General features: G+C 41.7%; 1 protein-coding gene across 3 annotated transcripts; it reads right to left on the bottom strand.

The window, feature by feature from the left end:
• Positions 1-4,885: 4,885 nt before the first annotated feature.
• Positions 4,886-11,930, bottom strand: EXO5 (exonuclease 5). 3 transcript variants are annotated; one of them, XM_024738760.1, is made up of 4 exons: positions 11,697-11,930; positions 10,984-11,151; positions 10,823-10,879; positions 4,886-6,372 (listed from the first exon to the last, which is right to left on the bottom strand). In XM_024738760.1, the coding sequence occupies exon 4, from the start codon at positions 6,361-6,363 to the stop codon at positions 5,251-5,253; it is 1,113 nt and encodes a 370-aa protein (XP_024594528.1). In that variant the 5' UTR covers positions 6,364-6,372; positions 10,823-10,879; positions 10,984-11,151; positions 11,697-11,930; the 3' UTR covers positions 4,886-5,250. The 3 variants fall into 3 exon arrangements, with proteins under 3 accessions (XP_024594528.1, XP_024594527.1, XP_024594526.1); XM_024738759.1 differs by having other exon boundaries at positions 4,886-6,388; positions 11,697-11,929; XM_024738758.1 differs by having other exon boundaries at positions 10,823-11,151.
• Positions 11,931-12,362: the final 432 nt, after the last annotated feature.

The following is a 12,362-nucleotide window of genomic DNA, read 5'->3' as shown; positions in this document are numbered from 1 at the left end:
AATAAAGCTGTCCTCTGCATATGGAATTGGGGTCCAGAATTTTTTTTTAAGATAGAAGAAATTAGTGTTTGTATCCTAATTAAAATGATACAGTGGAGAGGGGGAAATGGACAATACAGGAAAGATGACAGTTGCAGGAGGAAAGTCCTCGAGGAAAGAAGGGATGTAATCCAGTACATAATCGGGGGGAATCAGTTCTAAGCAAGAGTATGGACAATTTATTCATTGAAATAAAAGGGGAGGCATACAGGGAGGAGGAAGGGTAAGCTGGGACAAAGTGAGAGAGTGGCATGGACATATATACACTACCAAATGTAAAACAGATAGCTAGTGGGAAGCAGCTGCATAGCACAGGGAGATCAGCTTGATGCTCTGTGACCACCTAGAGGGGTGGGATAGGGAGGGTGGGAGGGAGACGCAAGAGGGAGGAGATATGGGGATATATGTATACATATAGCTGATTCACTTTGTTATACAGCAGAAACTAACACAGCACTGTAAAGCAATTATACTCCAATAAAGATGTTTAAAAAAGGGGGGGAGAGGCAGAGTCGATAGGTACAGATGCAGACAGGTGGACAGATGTGGTGGTGGGAGAATGAGGATGTCCTCACCTGACTGCTTCTATTTTCTCAGTGAAATAGGAAGCTCAAAGTGAAGATAGGGAGAAGGTATTAAAGGTTTGAGGAAAGAAAATACTGTATTACACTGATTCTAATACTTTTTCATATTTCAACATCTGTGAAATTGCTGTCTTACAAATGATGGCAAGCCATAGTTTAACTGACAGCATTTTTTTCTTTCTTAGTAATATGTAAAATAATGATGTATCTTATAATCAATGGCATCTAAGATCCTAATGTTATTTAGGAATGGTGAGAGTGAATGGATTACAGAAATGTAGTACTATTGCCTGGCATCATTAAGAGCCCGCTTGATATTAGTAGCCCTTAACTTTACTGGCATTTTCAATGTCATAAAGACATATTTTTATATCTAATCTTTAAAAAGTCCTTTCTTGACATGTAGCTCACTTGAGCAATTGCTCTATTTCCTAGCTTTCTTTCATAGAATAATTTTCTCTAAAGAGTTGTTTCTTGTTGCTGTCTAAATTTTCTCACTTCCAACTGTCTCCTCAGTCCATTCTAATTGGCTTCTTGACCATAACTACACTCCTAAAACTGCTCTTGTCAAGTTACCAATGAAATTTCAGTTGAAAAATTAAATGGACTTTCTTAGTCCTCATCATATTTGACCTCAACGGCATTTAAGAAAATTGAAATACTTCCTTATTTTGGCTTCTAGAACATCTCACAAAAGATCATTTCTCCCACCTCACTAACACTACTTCTTTATTTTCTTTACTGAATACTCTCCCTCTGTCCTGCCTCCAAATGTTGGAATATTCAAGAGTTTGGCCTTGGGCCTTTTCTTTCTGAAGTTTTCCTCAAATGGTCTCATTCAGTCTCATGGCTTTAAATACCATTTATTTGATGTTGACTGAGAAATCTATATCTCCAGCCCTCATCTCTCCCCTGAATTTCTGACCCCTAATTCCTTATGCCTACCTGAAATCTTCCCTTCGAGAGGCTTAAAAGCCACCTCCAACTTCACATGTTCAAATCAAATATTTAGGAGCCATCCTTGATTTCTCTTCTTCCTTTTTCCTGTCTTTCTCTCATAGTATATATGTTCTATGAGGGCATACATTTTATTCGTTTTTGTGATATTGTGATTTATAATAAGAAATATGTATTTGGCCTTCATCCCCAATTCTGGCTCAGAGCTCCTAAAACTCTTGGAATTCCCTAAGTGATGAGAATGATCATGGTGTCTTTTGTTATGTTAATGAAGTGACTTTTGGACTGCACCTAAGGATGGGGGCTGATTGCCAGGAAAACCAAATCACGTGATTAGAGGGTTGGAACTTTCAGTCCCATGCCTCCTAACCTCTGGGTAGGTGAGAGAGGCTGGAGGTTGAATCAATAGCCAATGGCCAATGATTTAATCAATCATGGCTATGCAATGAATGATTTAATCAATCATGGCTATGTAATAAACCCCCAAAAAGATGGGGTTCAGAGAGCTTCTGGCTTGGTGAACATGTGGAGGTGTGGGGAGAGTGATGTGCCCAGAGAGGGCACAGAAGATCTGCACCCTTTTCCCATACTTTGCCTTATGCGTCTCTTCCATATAGCTGTCCTTGAGTTATATCCTTTAATAATAAACTGGTAGTCTAGTAAGTAAAATGTTTCTCTGAGTTCTGTGAGCCACTCTAGTAAACTAATCAAACCCAAGGAGGGGGTTGTTGGAACCTCCAGTCTATAGGTGGTAGGTCAGAAGCACAGGTAGACAACCAGGACTTGCAATTGGCATCTGAAGTGGGGCCAGACAGGCAGTCTGAGAGGACTGAACCCTTAACGTGTGAGACCTGACATTATTGCCAGGTAGATAGTGGCAGAATTGAGTTGAACTATATGACACTCAGCTGATGTCTGAGAATTGCTTGGTGATGGGGAAAAAAAAATACACGTTGGAATTGGTGTGAGTAGGATTTTAGTTTTGTCTATGACTATATCTCCAGAGGCTGACACATAATAGGTGCTATATAAAGATTTTTGAATACTGAATAAATGTGAAACTGTCTATAGTTTCATGTCCATAAGTGCAACCTGTTTGGTTAGGGTCTTGAATCTATAGATCAATTTGGGGAAAATTGACATCTTAACAATATTGAGTTTTCCAATCCATGAGCATGGTATATCTCATCATTTATTTAAGTTTACTTTGGTTTCTCTCAGCAGTGTTTTCTAGTTTTCAGTGTACAACTCTTGCATATTTTTTGGTCAGATTTATCCCTAAATATTTCATAATTTTGATATTATAAATTGTATTTTTGAATTTCCATTACCAATTGTTTGTTGTGACTATGTAGAAATACCATTTATTTGTGAATGTCGATCTGTTAGCTTTTCAAAGTTTCCATGGGATTTCTTACATAGATAATCATGTTATCTGCAAATAAAAAGTTTTATTTCTTCCTCCTCAATCTGGATGCCTTTTATCAATTTTCCTTGACTTACTGCATTGGAAATAAGATATCCACCACTACAATGATGACTAGAAATGGTGACAGATGACATAACTGCCTTTTTTCTGAACTAAGGGGAAAAACATTGTCTTTCACCATTAAGTATAATGTTAACTGTAGGCTTCTTGTAGATGCCCTTCATGAGATTGAGGAAGTTCCCTTTTAGTTTTAGGTTTCCAAGAGTTTTTCTGAAGAACAGATGCTGTATTTTCTCAAAAAAATGTTTGTATCTATTGAGATTATCAGGTTTTTTTCATTTTTAGTATATTAATATGGTGAATTACATTGATACTTTTAATGTTAAACCAATCTTGCATTCCTGGCATAAACTTCATTTGGTCATGTCCTTTTTCTGTATTGTTGGATTCTGTTTGCTAAAATTTTGTTTAAAATCTTTGCATTTAGGTTCATAGGGTATACTGGTCTACCAGTAATATGTGGTCTGGGTATCAGAGTAATGCTGGCATCATTGAATGAGTAGGGACGTTTCCCTCCTCTTCCATTTTCTGGAAGTTTGTGTAGACTTTAGTATTATTTCTTCTTTAAATATTGGGTAGAATTCAGCAGTAAAGTCATCTGGACCTGGAGTTTTCTTTCTGGGAAGGTTTTAAACTACAAAGTCAATCTCTTTATTAGATATAGGGCTATTCGGGTTACAGATTTTCTTCTTGAGAGAGCTTTGGTAGTTTGTATCTTTCAAGGAATTTTTCTGTATCATCTAAGCTGTCAAATATATTGGCATAAAGTTGTTCATTATATTCTCTTATTATTCTTTTATTTTATTTATTTATTTATTTTTTGCGGTACGCGGGCCTCTCACTGTTGTGGCCTCTCCCATTGTGGAGCACAGGCTCCGGATGCGCAGGCTCAGCGGCCATGGCTCATGGGCCCAGCCACTCCGCGGCATGTGGGATCTTCCCGGACCGGGGCACGAACCCGTGTTCCCTGCATCGGCAGGCGGACTCTCAACCACTGCGCCACCAGGGAAGCCCTAGAGTCTCAGTTTTGACCTATAGTAAGTATCACTGATAAAACCAATATAAACAATATGTCTTTGGTATCGTCAATAATTTTTAAGCATGCAAAGGATCTGAGACCAAAATATTTGAGAATGTTGCTCAATGGAAAAAGAGATGAATGAAACAAAGGACTAGAAACAACTTACACTATCATCAACATTATCTTCATTATTATCAGCAGCAGCAGCAGTAGCAGCAGCACCATCCATATACTGAATCATCGAATGATTCTGCTGTGCTGAGTACTGTCCTAAGCTCTTTGCATGCATCATCTCATTTAATCCTCATAATAACTCTATGAGGTGAGTATAATTACCATCACTCCATTTTTCATATTGGAAAACTGAGGCTCAGAAAAGGCTTAGAAACTTTCCCAAGGTCCCAAGCTAGTAAAGAATAGAGTCCAGGTCTGTCTAATTCCAGGGCATCACTTATGCTCTGGTCTTAGAGTAGGAGATGATGATGGGTACCTGTGGGGTTGAAGATAACACAAGCTTCCACTCACATATTCATTCTTTTGTAAATATTAATATCATATTTACTATTTTCATTTTTTATGACTTCCTGTTCCTGCTTCATTTTTCCTTATTTCTTTGAGCATATGTATTAGGTTTCTTTTAAATTCCTGCTCTGCTCATTCCACTACTTCAGAAATATGTTTATGTACGTACTTAAAGGATTGGAATAACATGCACACACAACTATTCTGGTGGTCCTCTTTGAAGGGTTGAGATTATGAAAAAATCCAGTTCAACCAACCTGGACAGTGTTTCATTTTATTTCATTATATAAAATGTAGAAACCCTGATTGAGAAAAAATAGGGAAGAGACTTAAAAGAAACTGAAGAATCTTCTTAGGAAAGCAATGATTGCTGAAGGATACCTTGCTCCAGCCATGATAAGCATCTGTCTTCTTGGCAATCTACGGCAAAGCTCCAGGGACAGTATAATCCCAGATCTCTCCCACTCACCCCCTGAGCCTTGGTCCTGGATTTGCGTGGTAAGAGGCTGAGGAAATATGAAAAGAACCAAAATAAGAACACTCTCCATGGAAGTCAAGCTCAGAGACTGGTCCTCTGTCACTCTGCTGAGTACATTAGGAGCAGGAAAGATCAAAGTTCCTGAAAGTCTATCTTCCGTTCATTTGGCTTTTTCAGCTTGCGGCTCTAGCACGGAGTTGGGCAACCCACCGCTCTTCCTCCACTCACAGATATCTGCATAGGTGCATGTCCGGCATTTCCAAGCCTCCTCCACATCAACACCTTGAGGCTCTCGGTGTCCCATCCAGTAGGCCATATAGTGCTGCACTTTGTTTCTCACCTCCGTCTCTTCAAAGGCCACTATCTCTGTACCCAGCACAGTGGCAGTCTCTTGGTGGATATACTCAATCTTCAGCATATCAATAACTGGGAGGTCAGACAGTGTTAGAGACAGGAAGACCAGCTCCATGAGGTCACCCAAGGACTTCACAGAGAAGCCTCCCTGCCGGGCATGTCTCAGCACTGAAGGTCCCAATGGCTTTTCTGGACACAATTTTGTGTGGTGGATTAGGCTAGCAGTGGTCACTTTCCCTTGTACCATGGCATCAAAGATATATTTGTACAGGCTGACCTGAAAACAGTCTTTTTTTCTCTGAGCGTCTGGAGGGAGCACAGGGTGCCTGCGTGTCTTGAGTTCAGCCAGTTCCAGTTCCCCCCTGGCTGTATAGTGCAGCTCATCAAGCACTCCAGCAAGGAGCACACCCTCCACTTCTCCAAACACTGGAAACTCTCTGATGCGCCCTTCTGACTGCAGGGTAGGAATCATTGATAATATGTTCAGAAACTTAATTGCCCAAGCATCTTCTTTAGAGGTGATGGGGACAGTCACAAGATCATGAACTTCTAGTTCTCTAGCTAGGTGGATGCTGGCACCAGTGTCCAAAACAGATGACTTCTCAGGTGTCAAGAAACCAGGAAGCTCCTTCCCATATACCATTTGCTGTTCACACCAGTTCTGAGCAGACAGGTCAGTGACATACAAATATTTAAGATGGAATTGTTCCATAGGTGACAAGACATCCAATCCTCTTTTCCACTTTGGTAAGCTTATGAGCTTGCCATCCTTCCCAGGGAGTTCAGAAGAAGGGCCAGGCTTGTTATGTGAAGTACTTGACTCTTGTGTATCCTCCAGGTCCAGAAACTCTGAGTCACTCAAGTCTGAGAACCCTGAGGCCTCTGCTGACACCGTCTCCTCTTCCCTTGTCTCTGCCATGGCACAGCTCTGGATTGGGCAAAGGCTGTGCATATCATGTTAAAGAAATGCATTACCCAAATGAAAAATTTCTCAAAAGCACTTTCAAATTCCAATGAGGTAAAAAAGAATCACGACTAATTATTTATATACAGTCTTTAAAGATGCTTATTTATTTATGACCAATTAGTAATGCTATAGAGTTGTACTACGGGTACAATTTACAACAATAAGACTCATTGTATCGTCCATATATGAATACTTGGCAAAAATTTTTAAGGGCAAAATAAAACTTAAGTTTTATTACTGAATCTGGTACTAACATACCATATGTGACTTTAAGCAAATCACCTACTTTGTCCTCAGTTTCTTCTTTTAAAAGGAAATGTGAGGTTTGCCTTTTTTCCTTCAAAATTCTACTGACTTGGGACATTATTTCATTTTTTAAGTGAATGTAGATCACTGTAAATGTTGGAGCAATGTTTGCCAGTTTACCATGGACCACTTCTACAATTCTTTTGATACAAAGTCCTTGACTAGGAAAATAAATCTCAATAACAAACTGTTCCTTGAGAAAATCAGCTCTACAATGACTGCTTTTAAATGTAGTTCTCAGAAACGTAGTGTGGCGAAATTCAAAGACTAACTACAGATAAATAGAAATAGATCTACTCATGAAGTAATAGCATGAAGTAATGAGAGAGGATATTCACAGCAACATGTGGAAATCAGTTGTTTTTTGTGTTTGAGATATATTAAGAAAATGACAAGAAGAAAAAGCTCTTGGTGGGTTTTACTTTACCTTTACTGACTGTGTAAATTCCTCCTAACACTATAGACATTGGTGTTTCCCACTAAGTTTATTTTCTCCCTCCACAAGAAATTAGCTTATGATGGAAAATATGTAAGTGAAAACTCTTAAAATATTACTGTATTTTGCTATAAATAATAGTGAATATTTATTGCACAGTTATTGCGTGCTAGACACTGAGCCAAGTGCTTCACACCCAATATCTCAGTACTCTACTGAGGGACAAATACTCTCCCTTTTTACAGCAAACAATTTCACAAGCACAGGAGACAGAATAGAACAATGAACACAATCTAGATAAATAACTGTTGACATGTTGCTGTGTTTGCTTCTTTCAGGTGTTTTTTTTTAGCCTATTTTAAAATAAATTACAGAAATCATCATGCTTCAAATACAAATGCTTCACATACATTTCCAAAGAAGCCTCCTACATTAACTACAATATTATCATATCTACCAAAATTAATAATTCCCTAATACTCCAGTCCATATTCAAATTTCCTCAGCTGCCCTAAAAAACATTTGGATAGCTTTTTGTTAAACCGGGAAACAAAGACCATACATTATGTTTGATTGTTTTGTCTCTCAAGTATTTTTAATCTTAAGAAACTAGGGAAGTTCCCTGGTGGCCAAGCGGTTAGGACTCCGGGCTTTCACTACCATGGGCCAGGTTCAATCCCTGGTCAGAAAAAAAGAAACTAGTAGGGGGGAGGGATAAATCAGGAGCTTGGGGTGAGCACATGTACACTACTATATATAAGATATTTAGATAACCAACAAGGACCTACTGTATAGCACAGGGAACTCTACCCAATATTCTGTGATAACCTATATGAAAAAAGAATCGAAAAAAGAATGAATATATGTATATGTATATGAATTACTTTACCGTACAACTGAAACTAACATAACATTGTAAATCAGCTATACTCCAATAAAGGGACTTCCCTGATGGTGCAGTGGTTAAGACTCCGTGCTCCCAATGTAGGGGGCCCGGGTTCAATCTCTGGTCAGGAAACTAGATCCCATATGCATGCTGCAACTAAGAGTTTGTATGCCACAACTAAGGAGCGGGTGAGCCACAACTAAGGAGCCCACCTGCTGCAACTAAGACCTAGCGCAACCAAATAAATAAATGTAAAATAAAAAACTATACTCCAATAACATTAAAATATGAAGAAAAAAAGAAACTAGGCAAATTATCTTGTGAAGATACTCTTTTTAAGCCTTCCTTCTTACTTCACATATATAACCCTGCATACAAAAAACCCCCAAAAAACAAAACAAGGTATGAGCAGCCCACTAGTATTTTGACTTTGGGTGACAAGAAAATAACTTGACACAGAATGTAAGCTGATTGAGGTAAAAACTGTGAGCGAAGCTTCCTCCTTGCTACTCTAAGGAGCAATGAAAGAGCAGTATGTACCAACTCCCATGTTAAAAACTTAACAACTGATACCTTGAAAATGGTATTAGTATTAGTTATCATTGTACTTAACTAATTTTAAAATAGTCTAAATGTCCCTAATGAAGGAAAACACAGATAGCTGGAAAACAAGTTATTTGCAATGAACCAAAGTAATATAGTGCTAAGACTTCTGGGTATATCCTATAAAGTTATTGCTTTATAGGATATTTCAACAGTAATAAAACACAGAAGCTGCACGTTTACACAAGTGTCTTAAACTATAAATGTGCCTTAGATAATGATAGTTTGAAAATTAGTAATGTTGGACTTCCCTGGTGGCACAGTGGTTAAGAATCCGCCTGCCAATTCAGGGGACACGGGTTCGAGCCCTGGTCCAGGAAGATCCCACATGCTGTGGAGCAACTAAGCCCGTAGGCCACAACTACTGAGCCTGCTCTCTAGAGCCCGCAAGCCACAACTACTGAGCCCACGCACCACAACTACTGAAGCCCGCGCATCTAGAGCCCGTGCTCTGCAACAAGAGAAGCCACTGCAATGAGAAGCCCGTGCACCAAAACAAAGAGTAGCCCCCGCTCGCCACAACTAGAGAAAGCCCGTGTGCAGCAACGAAGACCCAAGACAGCCAAAAATAAATAAATATATTTATACAAAATGAGTAATGCTATTTGGACTATGAAGTCCCTGAAACTGGGAGAGAATCTTTACCCTCTACCAAGAAACAAAAGTTAAATGGCAATTAACACGTATACTTCGGGTTGCCCCCTACCCCCACCCCGCTGCAGGGGAGGGCACTAAATCCAAATCAACTGACCTTGAAAATAGTTTACTTCAAATATCCAGTCCTGGGCTATCCAATATGTAGCCACCAGTCACATGCAGCTATTTAAATTTAATTAAAATTAAATAAAATTAGACACATTTCAAGTGCTCAGTAGCTACATGTGGTTGGTGGGTACCACATTATAAGGCACAGATATAGAACACTTCCCTGTCACACAAAGTTCTATTGGACAGTACTGGTTTCAATTATTTCTTATGTATCTATTAACTCTCCAAAGAGAGCGTAAGCTCCTGAAATGCATGGACTTCCTACTTGTTTTACATACGACACTCAAAACAGGGTAGCTCTTAACAGGTAAGTGAAATGTTTGTAAAGAAGACACAAGGGACTTCCCTGGTGGCGCAGTGATGAAGAATCCCCCTGCCAATGCAAGGGACATGGGTTCGAGCCCTGGTCCAGGAAGATCCCACAGGCCGCAGAGCAACTAAGCCCGTGCGCCAAAACTACTGAGCCTGCGCTCTAGAGCCCGCCAGCCACAACTACTGAGCTCACGGGCTGCATCTACTGAAGCCTGCGCACCTAGAGCCTGTGCTCTGCAACAAGAGAAGCCACTGCAATGAGAAGCCCACACACCGCAGCGAAGAGTAGACCCGCTCACCGCAATTAAAGCCTGCGCGCAGCAACAAGACCAAACACAGCCAAAAATAAATAAATAAATAAACTTAAATTTAAAAAAAAAAAGAAGAAGACACAAAAGGAGAGCATTCTTTGTGGAATTATTTACCTAAAAGGAAAAAACAATACACTGGGGATGGACAATTTAGACTCAATGTGTTGCCTGGACTTTCCTATGCAGAAAAAAATCCAGGCAAGGGCATGATGGCAGTGTGCACTTTGTCCCCAAATTCAGTTTGTATCTTTTTGACAGGAGATGATTTTACATGGTACATGGATCAACATCTTAGAATAAATATAAAGCTTAGAGTGTTCTTCAAAGGCATAATTTCATATGTAGTGTTTCTAAGCACAAGTTTGATTTTTAAATAAATGTAAGTAAAAAATTAAAAATATGAGACTAACAATACATGTTGTACATAGGTATGGTAGAAATAGGTGGTAAGTAAATGAGATATTTGGGAAACACCAGCATGTTGCCAAGAGTCTGGGGGTCCTAGAGATCTGGATTCTGAACCTGAGTAGGTCAATAGTATTTAGTATGCTACTTGCCTTATGAGTATTCTTGGGCAAGTCTGCAGTTTTCCTGAGGCTACTGACATCTTTAAAATTAGAGTACTCCTTCCAACCATACTCAGCTACCCAAACAACTGAGTGATGGCAAAGTACACACATTGGCACTCAACAAATGTGGATCTCCTTCTTCATCTCAAGGGAGAGATGAGATAGTACACCTATTCCCTCTGACAAATTAAATTTCAGGAGAGGAGAAACTTCTACTCACCTGGGACTTGGCTGATCTTCCTCCTCACAGGAAAGGTAAAATGCTGAAATGACAAGGCTGGGGGAGGAGGAAAGAGCTCTGAAAGACCAGGTCTGCAGTCGGAGAATCCAGATTAGCAACTCTGGGTCTTGCTAGAACAGAGACTTTTGGTCCTTTCTCACCTGACCCGTCCCTCACATTGCGGCGTTTCCTCCTTTCTGATTCACACTGCAGACTGTTGCTCACCCCAGATCCTACGTAAAGCTTGCCTGGCTCCGAAGGCAAATTCTCCGTGACTTGTTCGTTTTGCCCATACCCTGGATGCCGTTACTTGATCCAATCCCCGCTCCCTGCAAGTAAAAGGGTCAGCAATAACGAAGGTCCCCCAGGAGCTCCGAGAGCAGTTTCCTCTTCCAGCCCCAACTTCGGCCCAGAAGCTCGGGCAGAGACCTCAGATCAGATGTTTTTCCCCTCTGATGGGTTCCTGCTGCGGAACTGCCTCTGCCTTCACGCTCAACATCCTGACTTGCTCGGTGCAGCCCGGCCTTGTGGGCTCCAAGAAAGCCTTCAGCGGAGACCTTCCCACCGGCCCCAAAACCACTGTCTCCCCGGGAATTCCATGCATGTCCGAAAGTTTACTGAGCACCTCCCTACAGTGTACTAGAGGAGCGAGCAAAGGATTGCTGGACTTGGGAAGGGGTCCCAGCCGACAACAGGGTCTTCCAAGTTCGAAAGGTCCTGAACCCACAGGAGCAGACGCGATAAGCCGCTGCCCCGGAGCCGTTCCCACCCAGAAAGGGGGTTGGGGGGACGCGGCACCCGCGGAGACAGATCCCCTGCGTTCCAAAACGCAGCCCCTCAGCCCGCCACCGGCATTCGCCGGCCTTCCCCTAACCTGGGATATGCCTCGGAACCCCGGACTCCACCGGCTCCGCCGCGGCCTCGGAACGGCTCCCGGACCCTTTCCCCGGACACGCAAGTGCAAGACAGGCAGAGGACCTCTGGTTTCGCGCTTCTCACAAAAGCCTCCTGGACACCAGGCCCAGAATGCCCAGCGGCTGCCCAAGGTCCGCCCCCTCCCGGAGGCCTCAGCTGCGCCGCTTAGTCTCCGCGCGTCTGCGGCTCAGACGCGAATCATGCTAGCTGCGGGGCGGAGGAGGGTCCTGATGCTGTTCCGCCTCTGCGGAGGTCGTCCTTGTGGGTCGCTGGCTGTGCGTGTGGGTTCATTCGGGACGGAACTGCGCCGTCACCTGACCAAGAAGCTCCCACCCTGGCGGCTCCCGGCTACTGCCAAGCCAGTGTAGGGGAAAGGTCTAGGGCATGTCCCTTTCCGCGGTGCACTTGGCCTCTGCCCGTTAGCGCTGCGTCTGCGCTTTGCCACCTTGTACGCCTTTCTTTGCACCTCGCACCAACTTTCCCAGCTGAGAGAACAGCCACGAACTCACTTTTCGAAGATGCTGACGCTCGTCTCATCAATGTATTTCTTTTTTCTATTTGTTTGCTTTTTAATTAACCCTTTTATTGGGAAATATAACACAATTATATTCTGAAATAGAAAGGT

Source organism: Neophocaena asiaeorientalis, unplaced genomic scaffold (assembly GCF_003031525.2).
Source record: "Neophocaena asiaeorientalis asiaeorientalis breed wild unplaced genomic scaffold, Neophocaena_asiaeorientalis_V1.1 scaffold106, whole genome shotgun sequence".
Classification (NCBI taxonomy): Eukaryota; Metazoa; Chordata; class Mammalia; order Artiodactyla; family Phocoenidae; genus Neophocaena; species Neophocaena asiaeorientalis.
Note: the sequence above shows the minus strand (reverse complement) of the source record. Positions and strands in the feature narration are given on the sequence as shown.

What these genes read in the sequence shown, in the direction of transcription:
- EXO5 (XM_024738758.1), bottom strand. Translation starts at nt 6,363, where the DNA reads ATGGCAGAGACAAGGGAAGAGGAGACGGTGTCAGCAGAGGCCTCAGGG.